We start from the raw sequence: 11,548 nt of genomic DNA on the forward strand, positions 1-11,548 counted from the left end.
TGCATCATCTAATTTAAAATGCTCAACAACTTGCGGGTATGCACAACTCAGAGTACTAGTTAAGTGGTCAGTGTTAAGTGTGTATGTCAGTAGTATTCACCTTGGTTTATCATTCGATTCCTCTATCTTTGTCAATACATGCTTCGTAAGTGAATCATGTTCATCACATGAATACAATCAGTTGCCACTGATAATATGAAATAATAAGCAGAACACATGGGTGGCAACTTCATGTGCATCGTTTGCGTAATACGTAACGGCGTACAACGTAGCGGGTGGGTCAGTAGTGTAGTGAGCCGTCTGCATTGTTGTTGGTAGGATAGAGAAGCCTACTGCAGCCGATCGTTAACGTTACAGGAAATAGGATACGTAAAATCATGAATGATATGCTAAACAAAAGAAAATACTGATGTTGCATCCGATTTTATGAGTCAAAAGACCTTAGTGGGTACATGTCTGTATCCCATTATTTTGTCGGTGGGTAGCTGTACTAGCACTCGTTGGATGAGAACATTGTGTACGGACCTTCAGCAGCTTAGCAGGCCATATCGCCATTGCTTGTTAAAGCTGCTGCCATCTACATCTAAAAGCATTGGGTTCCAGAGGTAATGTGTTTCATTATTGGTGCCTTTCCATTTTAGGACAATGTTGGAAGTGTCTACTAAATTATGAGGAAGTGAGAAGTTGAACAAGCCGTAAAGAAACAGAGAGAGGATGTTTAGCGTCTTGTTTTGTTGGACGCCATTTGCTGTTTTATTATTGTGAGCTGCCCCTCTACCGCAGGCCGCTTGTTGCAATGATTGCTCTGTCCTTTCTTGATGTATTTAATGAAGCTGAACAGCTTTTGAGCTGAGTAGTTGTTAAGCATGACTACTTGGTTGTGCAGTAGCAAGCTAGCTTGCTATCTCTGTCATGTGGCCCAAATTGAATTTAAAGGTATCCAGAAGGACTTCTTGCCAGGATATGTCTTTGCTAACTTGGCTAGTTAGCTGGCTAGGGCTAGCTTTCTGGCAAGCTAACGAAGAGCCTGACTTCTAGGCTACATGTCCAAGGAGAACGATCAAATATAGACGCGGAGAAGAGTAGGGGTATAGTCATCTTGAGCGCTGAGTGGTAAACCCTATTATTTTTGACTATGTGTAGGTAATATTAAAGATTGCATTGGTGAAGGGCCGGGACGAACATTGCAGTGATGAGCTAACTGAGCTAGCTGGACAGAGTAGCCCTGTCTTAGTGATTGCGTGAAGATACGGACTCTCTTAACACTGTGTTACTTGCCTCTATAGTGTAGGCCTTCCACGTTCTGCTTGTCAGCTGTGCCGACATTATGCCTATTTTGAAGACTGCCTGATAGTGTGATAACCTGAGTAGCCGGATGTCACTTATCGTCAGTGGAATAGCTTGTCTTTTCAGTGCTGCAGGCAATCTCATTCGTAAGTTTTGTTCAATTGGTATCGGTTCGTTTCGTCAGACATGCACTGTATTCTTTGGGATAGGGAGTAGCCTATCATCTGTTGTCAGGGGCAGTTCTTTTTTGAAATCAGACTGCTTCTGTCAGACTGCATAACCTCATGGTGGTCTTTTTTTGTGACGCAATACTCCTTCTGCACCCAGCAGTACTTGATTTTCACAGACATCACGGAAATGCAGATTTCTTAACGATTTGAGTCTTGATGTTTATATTACTGAACTTATTATACTGCCCACTTGCCATTCAGTCTATTTCCTAAGTCCTAATAGGTTTGTGTATTAACTGAAAATGAATTTTTTTTTTCTTATCTGCAGTTTTTTAAGCTGTCATAATGAAGAAGAAAGCTCGGCACCACAGGGCCCCTGCACCTCCGCGGCCTTCCTCTCCAATCAAACCATCACCCAACAGAGAAACCCTTACTTACGCACAGGCACAGCGCATGGTTGAACTAGAGATCGATGGCCGGGTGCATCGCGTTAGTATATATGACAAGTTGGACATCATCAATGATGATGATCCAACTGCTCAAGAGATCTTGGAGTGCACTAGCAACAAGGAAAACAATGAAAAGCCACAGCAAGTTCTCCTGCGGTCTGTGAGGCTAAAAAATAACCAGCAGAAGAAAAATGCTGCTCTGACAAATGCACATGGTGGTCATGTGTCTGGCAGCACACTTCCTGAGCCCAGAATTCGCACTGTTGAGTACAACCTGCCAGCAGTCCCACGCAGACCCCCGGCATACTACAAGTATGTTGAGAAGACTGCAGAGGAGCTTGATGAAGAAGTGGAATATGACATGGACGAGGAGGACTATGCGTGGCTGGAGCTAGTCAACGAGAAGAGAAGGAGCGAGGGTTACAGCCAAGTGTCTCAGAATGTGTTTGAGTTCCTGGTGGACCGCTTTGAGAAGGAGTCATTCCTTGAGAGCCAGAGCCAAGGGGATCCTCAGTCCCTCATTGACGAGGATGCTGTCTGCTGCATCTGCATGGATGGGGAGTGTCAGAACAGCAACGCCATCCTTTTTTGTGACATGTGCAACCTAGCAGTGCACCAGGAGTGTTATGGTGTGCCCTATATTCCTGAGGGCCAGTGGCTGTGTCGCCACTGTCTTCAGTGTCCTAGTCAGCCTGCAGACTGCATCCTCTGCCCTAACAAGGGTGGCGCTGTTAAGAAGACGGATGACGACCGTTGGGGACATGTTGTTTGTGCCCTTTGGGTGCCTGAGGTGGGCTTCTCCAATACAGTCTTTATCGAGCCCATAGACGGCGTGGCAAACATTCCACCGGCCCGCTGGAAACTGACTTGTTATCTCTGCAAGGAGAAAGGTGTTGGTGCCTGCATCCAGTGCCACAAAGCCAACTGTTACACTGCATTCCATGTAAGCTGTGCACAGAAGGCTGGCCTGTTCATGAAAATGGAACCTATCAAAGAGATGACTGATGCTGGCACCCCCACCTTCTCTGTGAAAAAGACAGCCTACTGTGATGCCCACACCCCCAATGGTTGTGTCCGGAGACCTCTTACTATCTACGATGATGCCAAAACCAAAAATGGACTTTGTCAGAAAACAGAAAAAAAATGCAAGAGGACACGATTAAAAGGGAAGTATAAGAAAAAGAAATGTAAGAAGACTGAGTCCGAGCCAGTGATTCCAGCCCCGAGTGTGTCTGTGCCTAGCTTTCCTCCCGAAAGGTATGTTCACTTTACTCTAGAGTATGTAGAGTAAAACATCAGTCATTTTTTTCTTCCAAAGTAGATAGTAGTAATTCATTTTATTTCCCCCCCCTTTGTCTACAGATTAAATACAATCCTCAATCAGGTTTCTCTTCAGAAGAAGAGGGTGTTTGTCGAGCTGGTCTTGAATTACTGGACTCTGAAGAGACAATCTAGGAATGGACTCCCACTAATAAGACGGCTTCAGTCTGGCTTACAGACACAGAAAATTGCACAGCCGGTAAGTGGAGTACCTTTCTTGTCTTTTATAGGTTGGCTAAACATATTCAGCACCAGTGGATCAGGAAATGCGGTGTCTTTCTTTTCTTTTTCTTTTTTCATTGAAATAACCGGTTGATATTGATTATTGATATGTAGAAACACAATGAGGAGGAGAGCTGGGCCTTAAAAGAACAGCTTAAAGAGTGGCATCGGTTGCGGCATGACCTGGAGCGTGCCAGGCTACTTTTGGAGCTGATCCGCAAGAGAGAGAAGCTGAAAAGAGAAGAGGTAGTCTGTTTTTCAATGTTGAAAACAGGCTCATGTTTTGTCCCCAAATATGTTGGTAGGCACCTGTGAATTACTGCATCGTGGAACTCAATTTCTTCTTTTTTTTTTTGAATAAATGAGTTGGTTCGTGTTTTTCTGACTTGTGGCAGATGAGGCTGCAGCAGAAGGTGCTGGAGGTCCAGCTCAGTCCGCTCACCATCCTGCTGCGTGCAGTGCTGGATCAACTCCAGGAGAAAGACCAGGCCAAGGTGTTTGCACAGCCTGTCAGCCTTAGTGAAGTAAGTTTCTGCAACAGTCTTGAATTGCACTTGTTTAAGTCAGGAAAGGTCTCCTGTGAGTGCTGAGCCCGGTTAGCCCGTGGCTGAATTATTGTCTACAATGTTTGTATAATGGCTCATTTGTGTATTAGAATGCAGCGCTGTGGGTCAATGCTTTCCATAATCTTGGCCATGTTGTGTTAAGCCGTCATGTATCGTGTTACAGCCAGCTCATAGACTGCAACAGAAATGTGGACTGACAACAAAGTCTCATTAAAAAGATGTTACATTTTTTGAAACCGATGGTGAAAGTGAAAAAGGTAACTTAAACAATATTTGGTGAAAAGAGCACCACAAACTAAAGTAACAACACAAATTTGACAGAGACAGAGACAGAGACAGAGACAGAGACAGAGACAGAGACAGAGACAGAGACAGAGACAGAGACAACTGCCCTCACCTTGACGCTTCAAGGACGCCTGGAGATTCAGTGGGCCTATCTGTGTTTCAGCTAATTCTCAATAGTCCCATTTATGTTGAACTGCTCTGGAGCACTAAATCTAAATGTTTTTCCTTGGTATACTGTCATTTATTGCAACATCTTCTATGCTAGCAGTTAGAATACTATATGTACTTACTACCTGCTTACTATGTGCATGGCCCTTAGTGCAAGGAAAATACCTTTCTTGTCTTTTATAGGTTGGTATACAAAATACAAATATAACGCCTGTATTGCTCATTGAAAAATACAATGTTTTTTAGGAATATGGTTTATGTGCACAGCATTAGCTTAAATTTGTACTTCCACTTTTTTTCAAATGACGCAAAATGTTCTTGTTGACTGTTAGGAAGAGCTGCATATGTAACTAGTAATGCAGTGTAAACCATGGTCAAAGCGAGGTGGATATATGCACAGTTAAAATACCAGATGGATATGCACAGTTGCTAGTTACTTTTTTGTATTTATGTTCTTTAATACACATTTAATAGTGGCTAGCAAAACCAACAGTTTACATGTTGGATGGAAGTTGTGTTGATGATGATGATGATGGTGGTGGTGGTGGTGAAAAAAGCCACTGATAAATAGATGCGTTTCGGTTTCCTAAGGTTCCTGACTACATTGATCACATTAAACTCCCCATGGACTTTTCCACCATGAGGAAACGCATTGATCTCCACGAATACCGCAACTTGGAGGACTTCGAGGCAGACTTCAACCTGATCATTTCAAACTGCATGAAGTACAACGCCAAGGACACATTCTTCTACCGCGCAGCAGTGCGCCTGCGAGACTGCGGTGGAGCACTGCTCAGGAAGACCAGAAGAGACATCGAGCGCATCGGCTTTGAGATGGACAGTGGCATGCACCTGTCTGAGCAGCCGAAAGTGGAGCCGTCAACACCTTTCACATGGGAGGAAGGTAAATGAAACGGACCAATACATTTGAGCACAAAGTGTGTTCTGCAGGTGTTAAAAGTGGAACAGTAATATGATCAAAAGCAAACAATGACACTGGTCACAGACCCTCAACCAAGAGTACAGTTTCTTCATTGTACAGGATTGTATTAGTAGCTTTAGTGCTGAGGAAACTCCTTTTTATCAGTGCATTCTTGTATGATTCTCACCAGGGATTCCTACCAACAGATATTAATACTATATTACCTTGTTAAGAGGTTTAGACTCTATAGATTCAAAGGTTTTCTGAGATCTACGTACGTATTGGACATTATGTGCACAGATACCATTACTGTTTGGCCTGTTTGAGGTTCAGTCCATCTAGTTATTGCAGTTGAGACTTGAGCCCTTTTCATGAATGGTCAATGTTTCTGTTCCAGTGGACCGCCTGTTGGTCCCAGCCAACCGGGAGCACATGTCCCTGGAGGAGCAGCTGCGCGAGCTGCTGGAGAAGCTAGACGTAACCACTTCTATGAAGTCCAGTCCCTCGCGCAGCAAGCGTCTGAAGCTGCTGAAGAAGATCATCAACGACATCAGGAATGAGATGAGTCTGAGGAAGACGCTGCCAACCCCCGCAGAAAAGAAACCCGTCGTGGAGACGGGTTCGTTAGAAGAAGGTAGGTTTGAACTGAACACACCAGCGTAGGGATAGTGAGGAATTATTCTGTTTCGTTTGCCAGTCATTAGACAGAATGCTTATTTTCTCAGCTCTATCTCCCCTCCAGCACTGACAAAGTGTTGTGTTGTTTACAGGAGATAAGTCTCTTCCCCCAAAACTTGAACCCTCGGACACCTTGCCTATGCTCGCAAACTCTGCAAGCAACTCTGAACCTCCTACCCTCAAACCCATTGACTCCAGCCCTGACCCCAAGTGCCCCAAGCGGGTGAAGTTTGACGGTGGCAAGAGCGGCACCTCAGTGCCCAAGGAGATGCTCAACGGACACTCGCAAGATCACCTGCTTCTCTCCGACAGCGACGTCAGTGTGGTGGCCACCTCCACGCTCGCCGCGCCATCTGCCCCTGTCAACCGGCGCACGGCGGTGCTCTTTCGCAAGTCAAAGAGTGTGAGCCCCCAGAAGCCTGCCCGGGGCATGGAGGCTCCCACGGCCTGTGCACAGCTCGGCACCAAGACCTTCCTGTCGGTGGTCATCCCCCGCCTGGAGACGCTCCTGCAGCCCCGGAAACGGACCCGCAGCCCCGGGGGGGACAGCGAGGGCGAGGATGAGTCCCCTGTCAAACGTTTAGACACAGGTGAGAGGCACAGTCACTCTTGTGCATTACGTGCTCCTGTATGCCAGCTTCTCATTAGCAGCACCAACACTACTGGTTCAGTGTTTGGAGCACTCACTAAATGTATGTCTTGAGTCATTTAACTTTGCATAGTGAGCAAAAGAACATTATGGTCATACTTTCATTTTACATTCATATCACTGCGAGCTAGTGCTATACAGACATACGGCATACAGCATATAGCTAGTGCTATACAGACATACAGCATATAGCTAGTGCTAAACAGCATACAGCTAGTGCTAAACAGACATACAGCATATAGCTAGTGCTAAACAGACATACAGCATATAGCTAGTGCTATACAGACATACAGCATATAGCTAGTGCTATACAGACATACAGCATATAGCTAGTGCTATACAGACATACAGCATACAGCATATAGCTAGTGCTATACAGACATACAGCATACAGCATATAGCTAGTGCTATACAGCATACAGCATATAGCTAGTGCTATACAGACATACAGCATACAGCATATAGCTAGTACTATACAGACATACGGCATACAGCATATAGCTAGTGCTATACAGACATACAGCATATAGCTAGTGCTATACAGACATACAGCATATAGCTAGTGCTATACAGACATACAGCATTCAGCCTATAGCTAGTGCTATACAGCATACAGCAAACAGCTAGTGCTATACAGACATACAGCATATAGCTAGTGCTATACAGCATATAGCTAGTGCTATACAGCATACAGCATATAGCTAGTGCTATACAGATATACAGCATATTGCTAGTGCTATACAGCATACAGCATATAGCTAGTGCTATACAGACATACAGCATATAGCTAGTGCTATACAGACATACGGCATACAGCATATAGCTAGTGCTATCCAGCATATAGCTAGTGCTATACAGACATACAGCATATAGCTAGTGCTATACAGCATACAGCATATAGCTAGTGCTATACAGACATACAGCATACAGCATATAGCTAGTGCTATCCAGCATATAGCTAGTGCTATACAGACATACAGCATATAGCTAGTGCTATACAGCATACAGCATATAGCTAGTGCTATACAGACGGTACGTTCTTGCCAACCGTAACTGTAAACTGTTGTTGTTGCGGCTGTAGGCCTGTCCAATGGCTTCTCTGTGGAGCAGGAGAAGGAGCTCAGTCCCAGCAGGCAACTGGAGCCGCGCCGCCGCTGTGCGTCTGAGTCCAGCATGTCGTCCAGCAGCAGTGTGCAGGGAAGCTCCAGGTAGGTGCTGTGCTATGCTGCAACACACCCGCCCCTTGTTGGCAGAGCATGTACCAGGTGTCCTTCGCCACCTCCAGAGGAACCCTGAGAGGGGGCACGCTGTATTCAAACAGGTGCTCATGACACTTTCTGCCCTCTTTTTCTTAAAAGCTCCATCCTCAGTCTTCCGAAATGTGGGAAGGGGAAACCAGCACTGGTGCGGAGGAATACTGTGGATGACAAAAATGAACTAATCGCTTGCATTGAGACTGGGAACTTTGCCAAAGCTGCACGGATTGCTGCTGGTGAGTTTGCCCATGTAGAGGTGCCAGGCGCCGTAGAGTGTGCTGCATGTGGTTGTGGATGGGTTTGCTCAATTAGTGCTCACTCAGACTAAGTGGCATTTGTCAAAGGCCTTCATTTTTGGTTTCACTGACTTACCTGACGCTTAGTTTGAATTCTGAAATGTTTCGTATACTCAATTCATGATTAGTGGACAACAATTTCCATTCTTTTTATTTTTTACATTATTTACAAATATTTACATTAGTATTCTTTTTTTGACATGAAATTGATATGTTGTCAGCATCATGTGTTGATGTATGCTCTGTGTTTGAGGTATCTGTTGTGTTGTTGTGTTGTTGTGTTGTTGTGTTGTGTGGTGTTGTGTTGTGTTGGGTGCCCTGTCACTATAAGCATGGCTTTGGAGGTGTTTTGCTCTGTTTGCAGTGAACCCCACATAACTTGATTGTCGTTATTCCTGCTTCCATAGAAGTTGGCAACAGCAATATTTGGATGCCCGCTAGTGCTGCAACAGTTGTTCTGGAACCTCTAAAACTAGTTTGGGCAAAATGTAGCGGATATCCTTCCTACCCTGCCTTGGTGAGTGTGAACGCGTGCATGTGTCAAACTGACCATCTCATTTTTTTTTTGCCCTTCAGTTTGCTGCTTCTTGTGGATCCTTGCACGAGTGGACTCTTCTCTCTCTCTCTTTCTCTCTCCCTCTCTTTCTCAGACACACACACACAAACCCTTGTTGCCCCTCTCACGTTCCAATTTAACTTCTCTGTGTTGAATGTGAACCTGTGCTTGTGAGAAACGTGACCAAGACACCAGCACTGATATGTTCAGTGTGAAACCCTTTGTCGGCTGTTTTCTAAAAATCCACAGACCCTGTGTTTGCCACTAGGTGGCAGCATTTATACCCCCTGGGTGTGTATAGAAAGGGACCGCCGCAGAAGGATGTGAAGGCACAAAGCATCTCTAAGTAGATCTTAGAGATGACCGTGTCACGTTTTGTTTGCAAGTACAAGTGTGTGTGTGTGTGCTGGGCCAGCCTTATCTACTGCTTGCCCAGTGTGTGTAACCTCCACGCTGCTCCTGTGCTCCTCCAGATCATAGACCCTCACATGCCTCGAGTGGGGTGCCAGCACAACGGGGTGTCCATTCCCATGCCCCCGCTAGACGTACTAAGGGTCGGAGAGCAAATGCAGTACAAGTCCGAAGAGGAGCTCTTTCTTGTCCTGTTCTTCGACAACAAACGCAGCTGGTGAGATTCATCTGACATAACCCCCCCCCCCCCCCCCCCCCCCCCCACACACACACACACACACACACAAACACTAACACTAACACTACTTCTTTGTGGTCATGGTGTGATTAAGCTCCCTCTTGAGGTGAATCTAGACACTTCAACATTGGCTTCTGTTGGTAATTGTTTTCAATGTATTTCTCAGGCAATGGCTTCCTAGATCCAAGATGGTCCCACTGGGTATTGACAAGACTATTGACAAGATCAAAATGATGGAAGGCCGTACGTCTGCAGTCCGTAAGGCCGTTCAGGTGGCATTCAGCCGGGCGATGAACCACCTGAGCCGGGTGCAGGACGAGCCTGTCAGTGACCTCAGTGATGTTGATTAGCCAACATTCTCACCGGTAACTGACTGTAGAAGGACCGTGCCCTAGGTATGGGTCCTGCTGGTGTTTAGGCAGTGGTCCCCCAAAGGCCTGCTATGCTCTGGACCTGGATGGCCTTGTGTCCCTTAGCTCCTCTAACCTCACTGTGGTCGCGTGCCCCCTGGCCTCACTGTTCTTCCAGTTGCTGCTTACTGAATGTGTCAGTTTCTCCATCTCCATTACCGTGCTGTGAGACTGCTGCAATCGTCACTGCCAAGGCCATCATGACTTTCTTTTTGTCCACTCATCATTCACTTCATCTCCACTTGTGGTGGGAATAGCAAAAAAAAAAAAATCAACATATTTAACAGACTCTGTACATTACTGTAAATCAGTGGACACTAACTTATTGTGTAGAAAAGGAATTGGTACTGTACAAGAATATTTGTAGTATTTATACTTCTGGTGAATTCTGGTTCGTTCTACGGTGCACTCCCTGCCGTTGCTGTGAATGTCAAGCCCAAAGCTGAAAGACAATGCTGAGATTATGGCTTGATCATGTTTGGAAAGTTTTTTTTTTTTTTTTTTTCCTTTGTCTTTCTTTTAATATCTTTAATTGTTTTTAAGTTATTGAAGTTTATACACATAAGCTTCCCTTTGGCATTAATGTTTTTGTAATGCAGAATGTTTTTACAAGTTTTAGTATATTTTGTTCGTACATATTTATATAACTAAATATATATCTGTATTGTCCAGACGCTCACTTGGGAAAGTCTTCGGTTACTATGGAAATGGAAAGCGCGTTGAAACCAAAAGAAAAAAAAAAATGGTCAAAAGAAGTAGAGATCTTGCTGCCCAGATTTTACTTTTTTCCATGCTTTTTTTAATTGAATTTGTGTGGTGTGAGTGATATTGCTTATTTGTATACGGTCTTTTTCACATAATGCATTGTTTTGGTTGTATTATGGGACCTTCACAATAGATGTAGGAATCATGTGCCTGTGTTATTTATTGTCAAGTAAAGTATTTGCATTACTTTATATGAAAAAGAATTTGATATGGAATAAGGCACATTTTGGTGGATATTTCAGTTGCCTTTTTTTATTAACAGTATCTGGTAAATTTGACGGTTTGACTAGACTTCCATTTCATCCACTTAGTTGTGTTCTGGGTAGCAGTGGGTAGTTTTCTATTCATCATGTGTCTAGACTTTTTTTTTTAATATGAATGAGTGCTGGAAATTTTCTTTTCTTTTTTTTTTATAGATTCACTGATAATAAAAAAGACCTTACTGATCTGTTTTGCCTTCATACCAGTTTGTCAGAACTGTGGCTATGAATACTCACATTGAGTCTGTGCAGGCATTCCACCAGTAGAGGGCACTAGAGCTCCATAGAAGACTTTATGCATCACTCACTTTATCGACTGGATCTCTCTTGAAAAGGTCTTGCTTAAAAAAGGTGTTTAATTATAAAATGTATGTGTGAAGACAAGGATAAATATGACATTAATTTATCTCTAACCATATCTACACACAATGTAGGATGATCGTTCCTAACGGGTACATTTCAGAAATAATGTTCTGCAGGCTGCAGCTTGTTTAAGGGAAGAAGAAAGCAGTGTAATAGGTGACATCATTTCACAGTTATGAGAAGTTGACATGTATGACAACAACTGTGTTGTTTCTCTTTGGAACCAAAAACTCAAAGCGACATTTTGCAAGTTTTTTCGTTTTTACCAAGGTATGTT

General features: G+C 44.1%; 1 protein-coding gene across 4 annotated transcripts; it reads left to right on the plus strand.

The window, feature by feature from the left end:
- Positions 1-229: 229 nt before the first annotated feature.
- On the plus strand, positions 230-11,094 carry brd1a (bromodomain containing 1a). Of its 4 annotated transcripts, none has more exons than XM_042705762.1 (13): positions 232-605; positions 1,786-3,163; positions 3,269-3,425; positions 3,563-3,694; positions 3,844-3,972; positions 5,059-5,371; positions 5,787-6,023; positions 6,160-6,657; positions 7,798-7,924; positions 8,075-8,208; positions 8,676-8,785; positions 9,298-9,452; positions 9,640-11,094. In XM_042705762.1, the coding sequence occupies exons 2-13, from the start codon at positions 1,803-1,805 to the stop codon at positions 9,821-9,823; spliced, it is 3,537 nt and encodes a 1,178-aa protein (XP_042561696.1). In that variant the 5' UTR covers positions 232-605; positions 1,786-1,802; the 3' UTR covers positions 9,824-11,094. The 4 variants fall into 4 exon arrangements, with proteins under 4 accessions (XP_042561700.1, XP_042561696.1, XP_042561697.1 ...); XM_042705763.1 differs by having other exon boundaries at positions 8,679-8,785; XM_042705765.1 differs by lacking the exon at positions 8,676-8,785 and having other exon boundaries at positions 9,640-9,801.
- The last annotated feature ends 454 nt before the right edge of the window (positions 11,095-11,548 follow it).

This window comes from Clupea harengus, unplaced genomic scaffold, assembly GCF_900700415.2.
Source record: "Clupea harengus unplaced genomic scaffold, Ch_v2.0.2, whole genome shotgun sequence".
In the NCBI taxonomy this organism is placed as follows: Eukaryota; Metazoa; Chordata; class Actinopteri; order Clupeiformes; family Clupeidae; genus Clupea; species Clupea harengus.

What these genes read in the sequence shown, in the direction of transcription:
- brd1a (XM_042705762.1), top strand. Translation starts at nt 1,803, where the DNA reads ATGAAGAAGAAAGCTCGGCACCACAGGGCCCCTGCACCTCCGCGGCCT. An exon ending in CCTAGCTTTCCTCCCGAAAG is followed by an intron (nt 3,164 to 3,268) that starts GTATGTTCACTT and finishes CTTTGTCTACAG; the next exon opens with ATTAAATACAATCCTCAATC. An exon ending in TGTCAAACGTTTAGACACAG is followed by an intron (nt 6,658 to 7,797) that starts GTGAGAGGCACA and finishes TTGCGGCTGTAG; the next exon opens with GCCTGTCCAATGGCTTCTCT.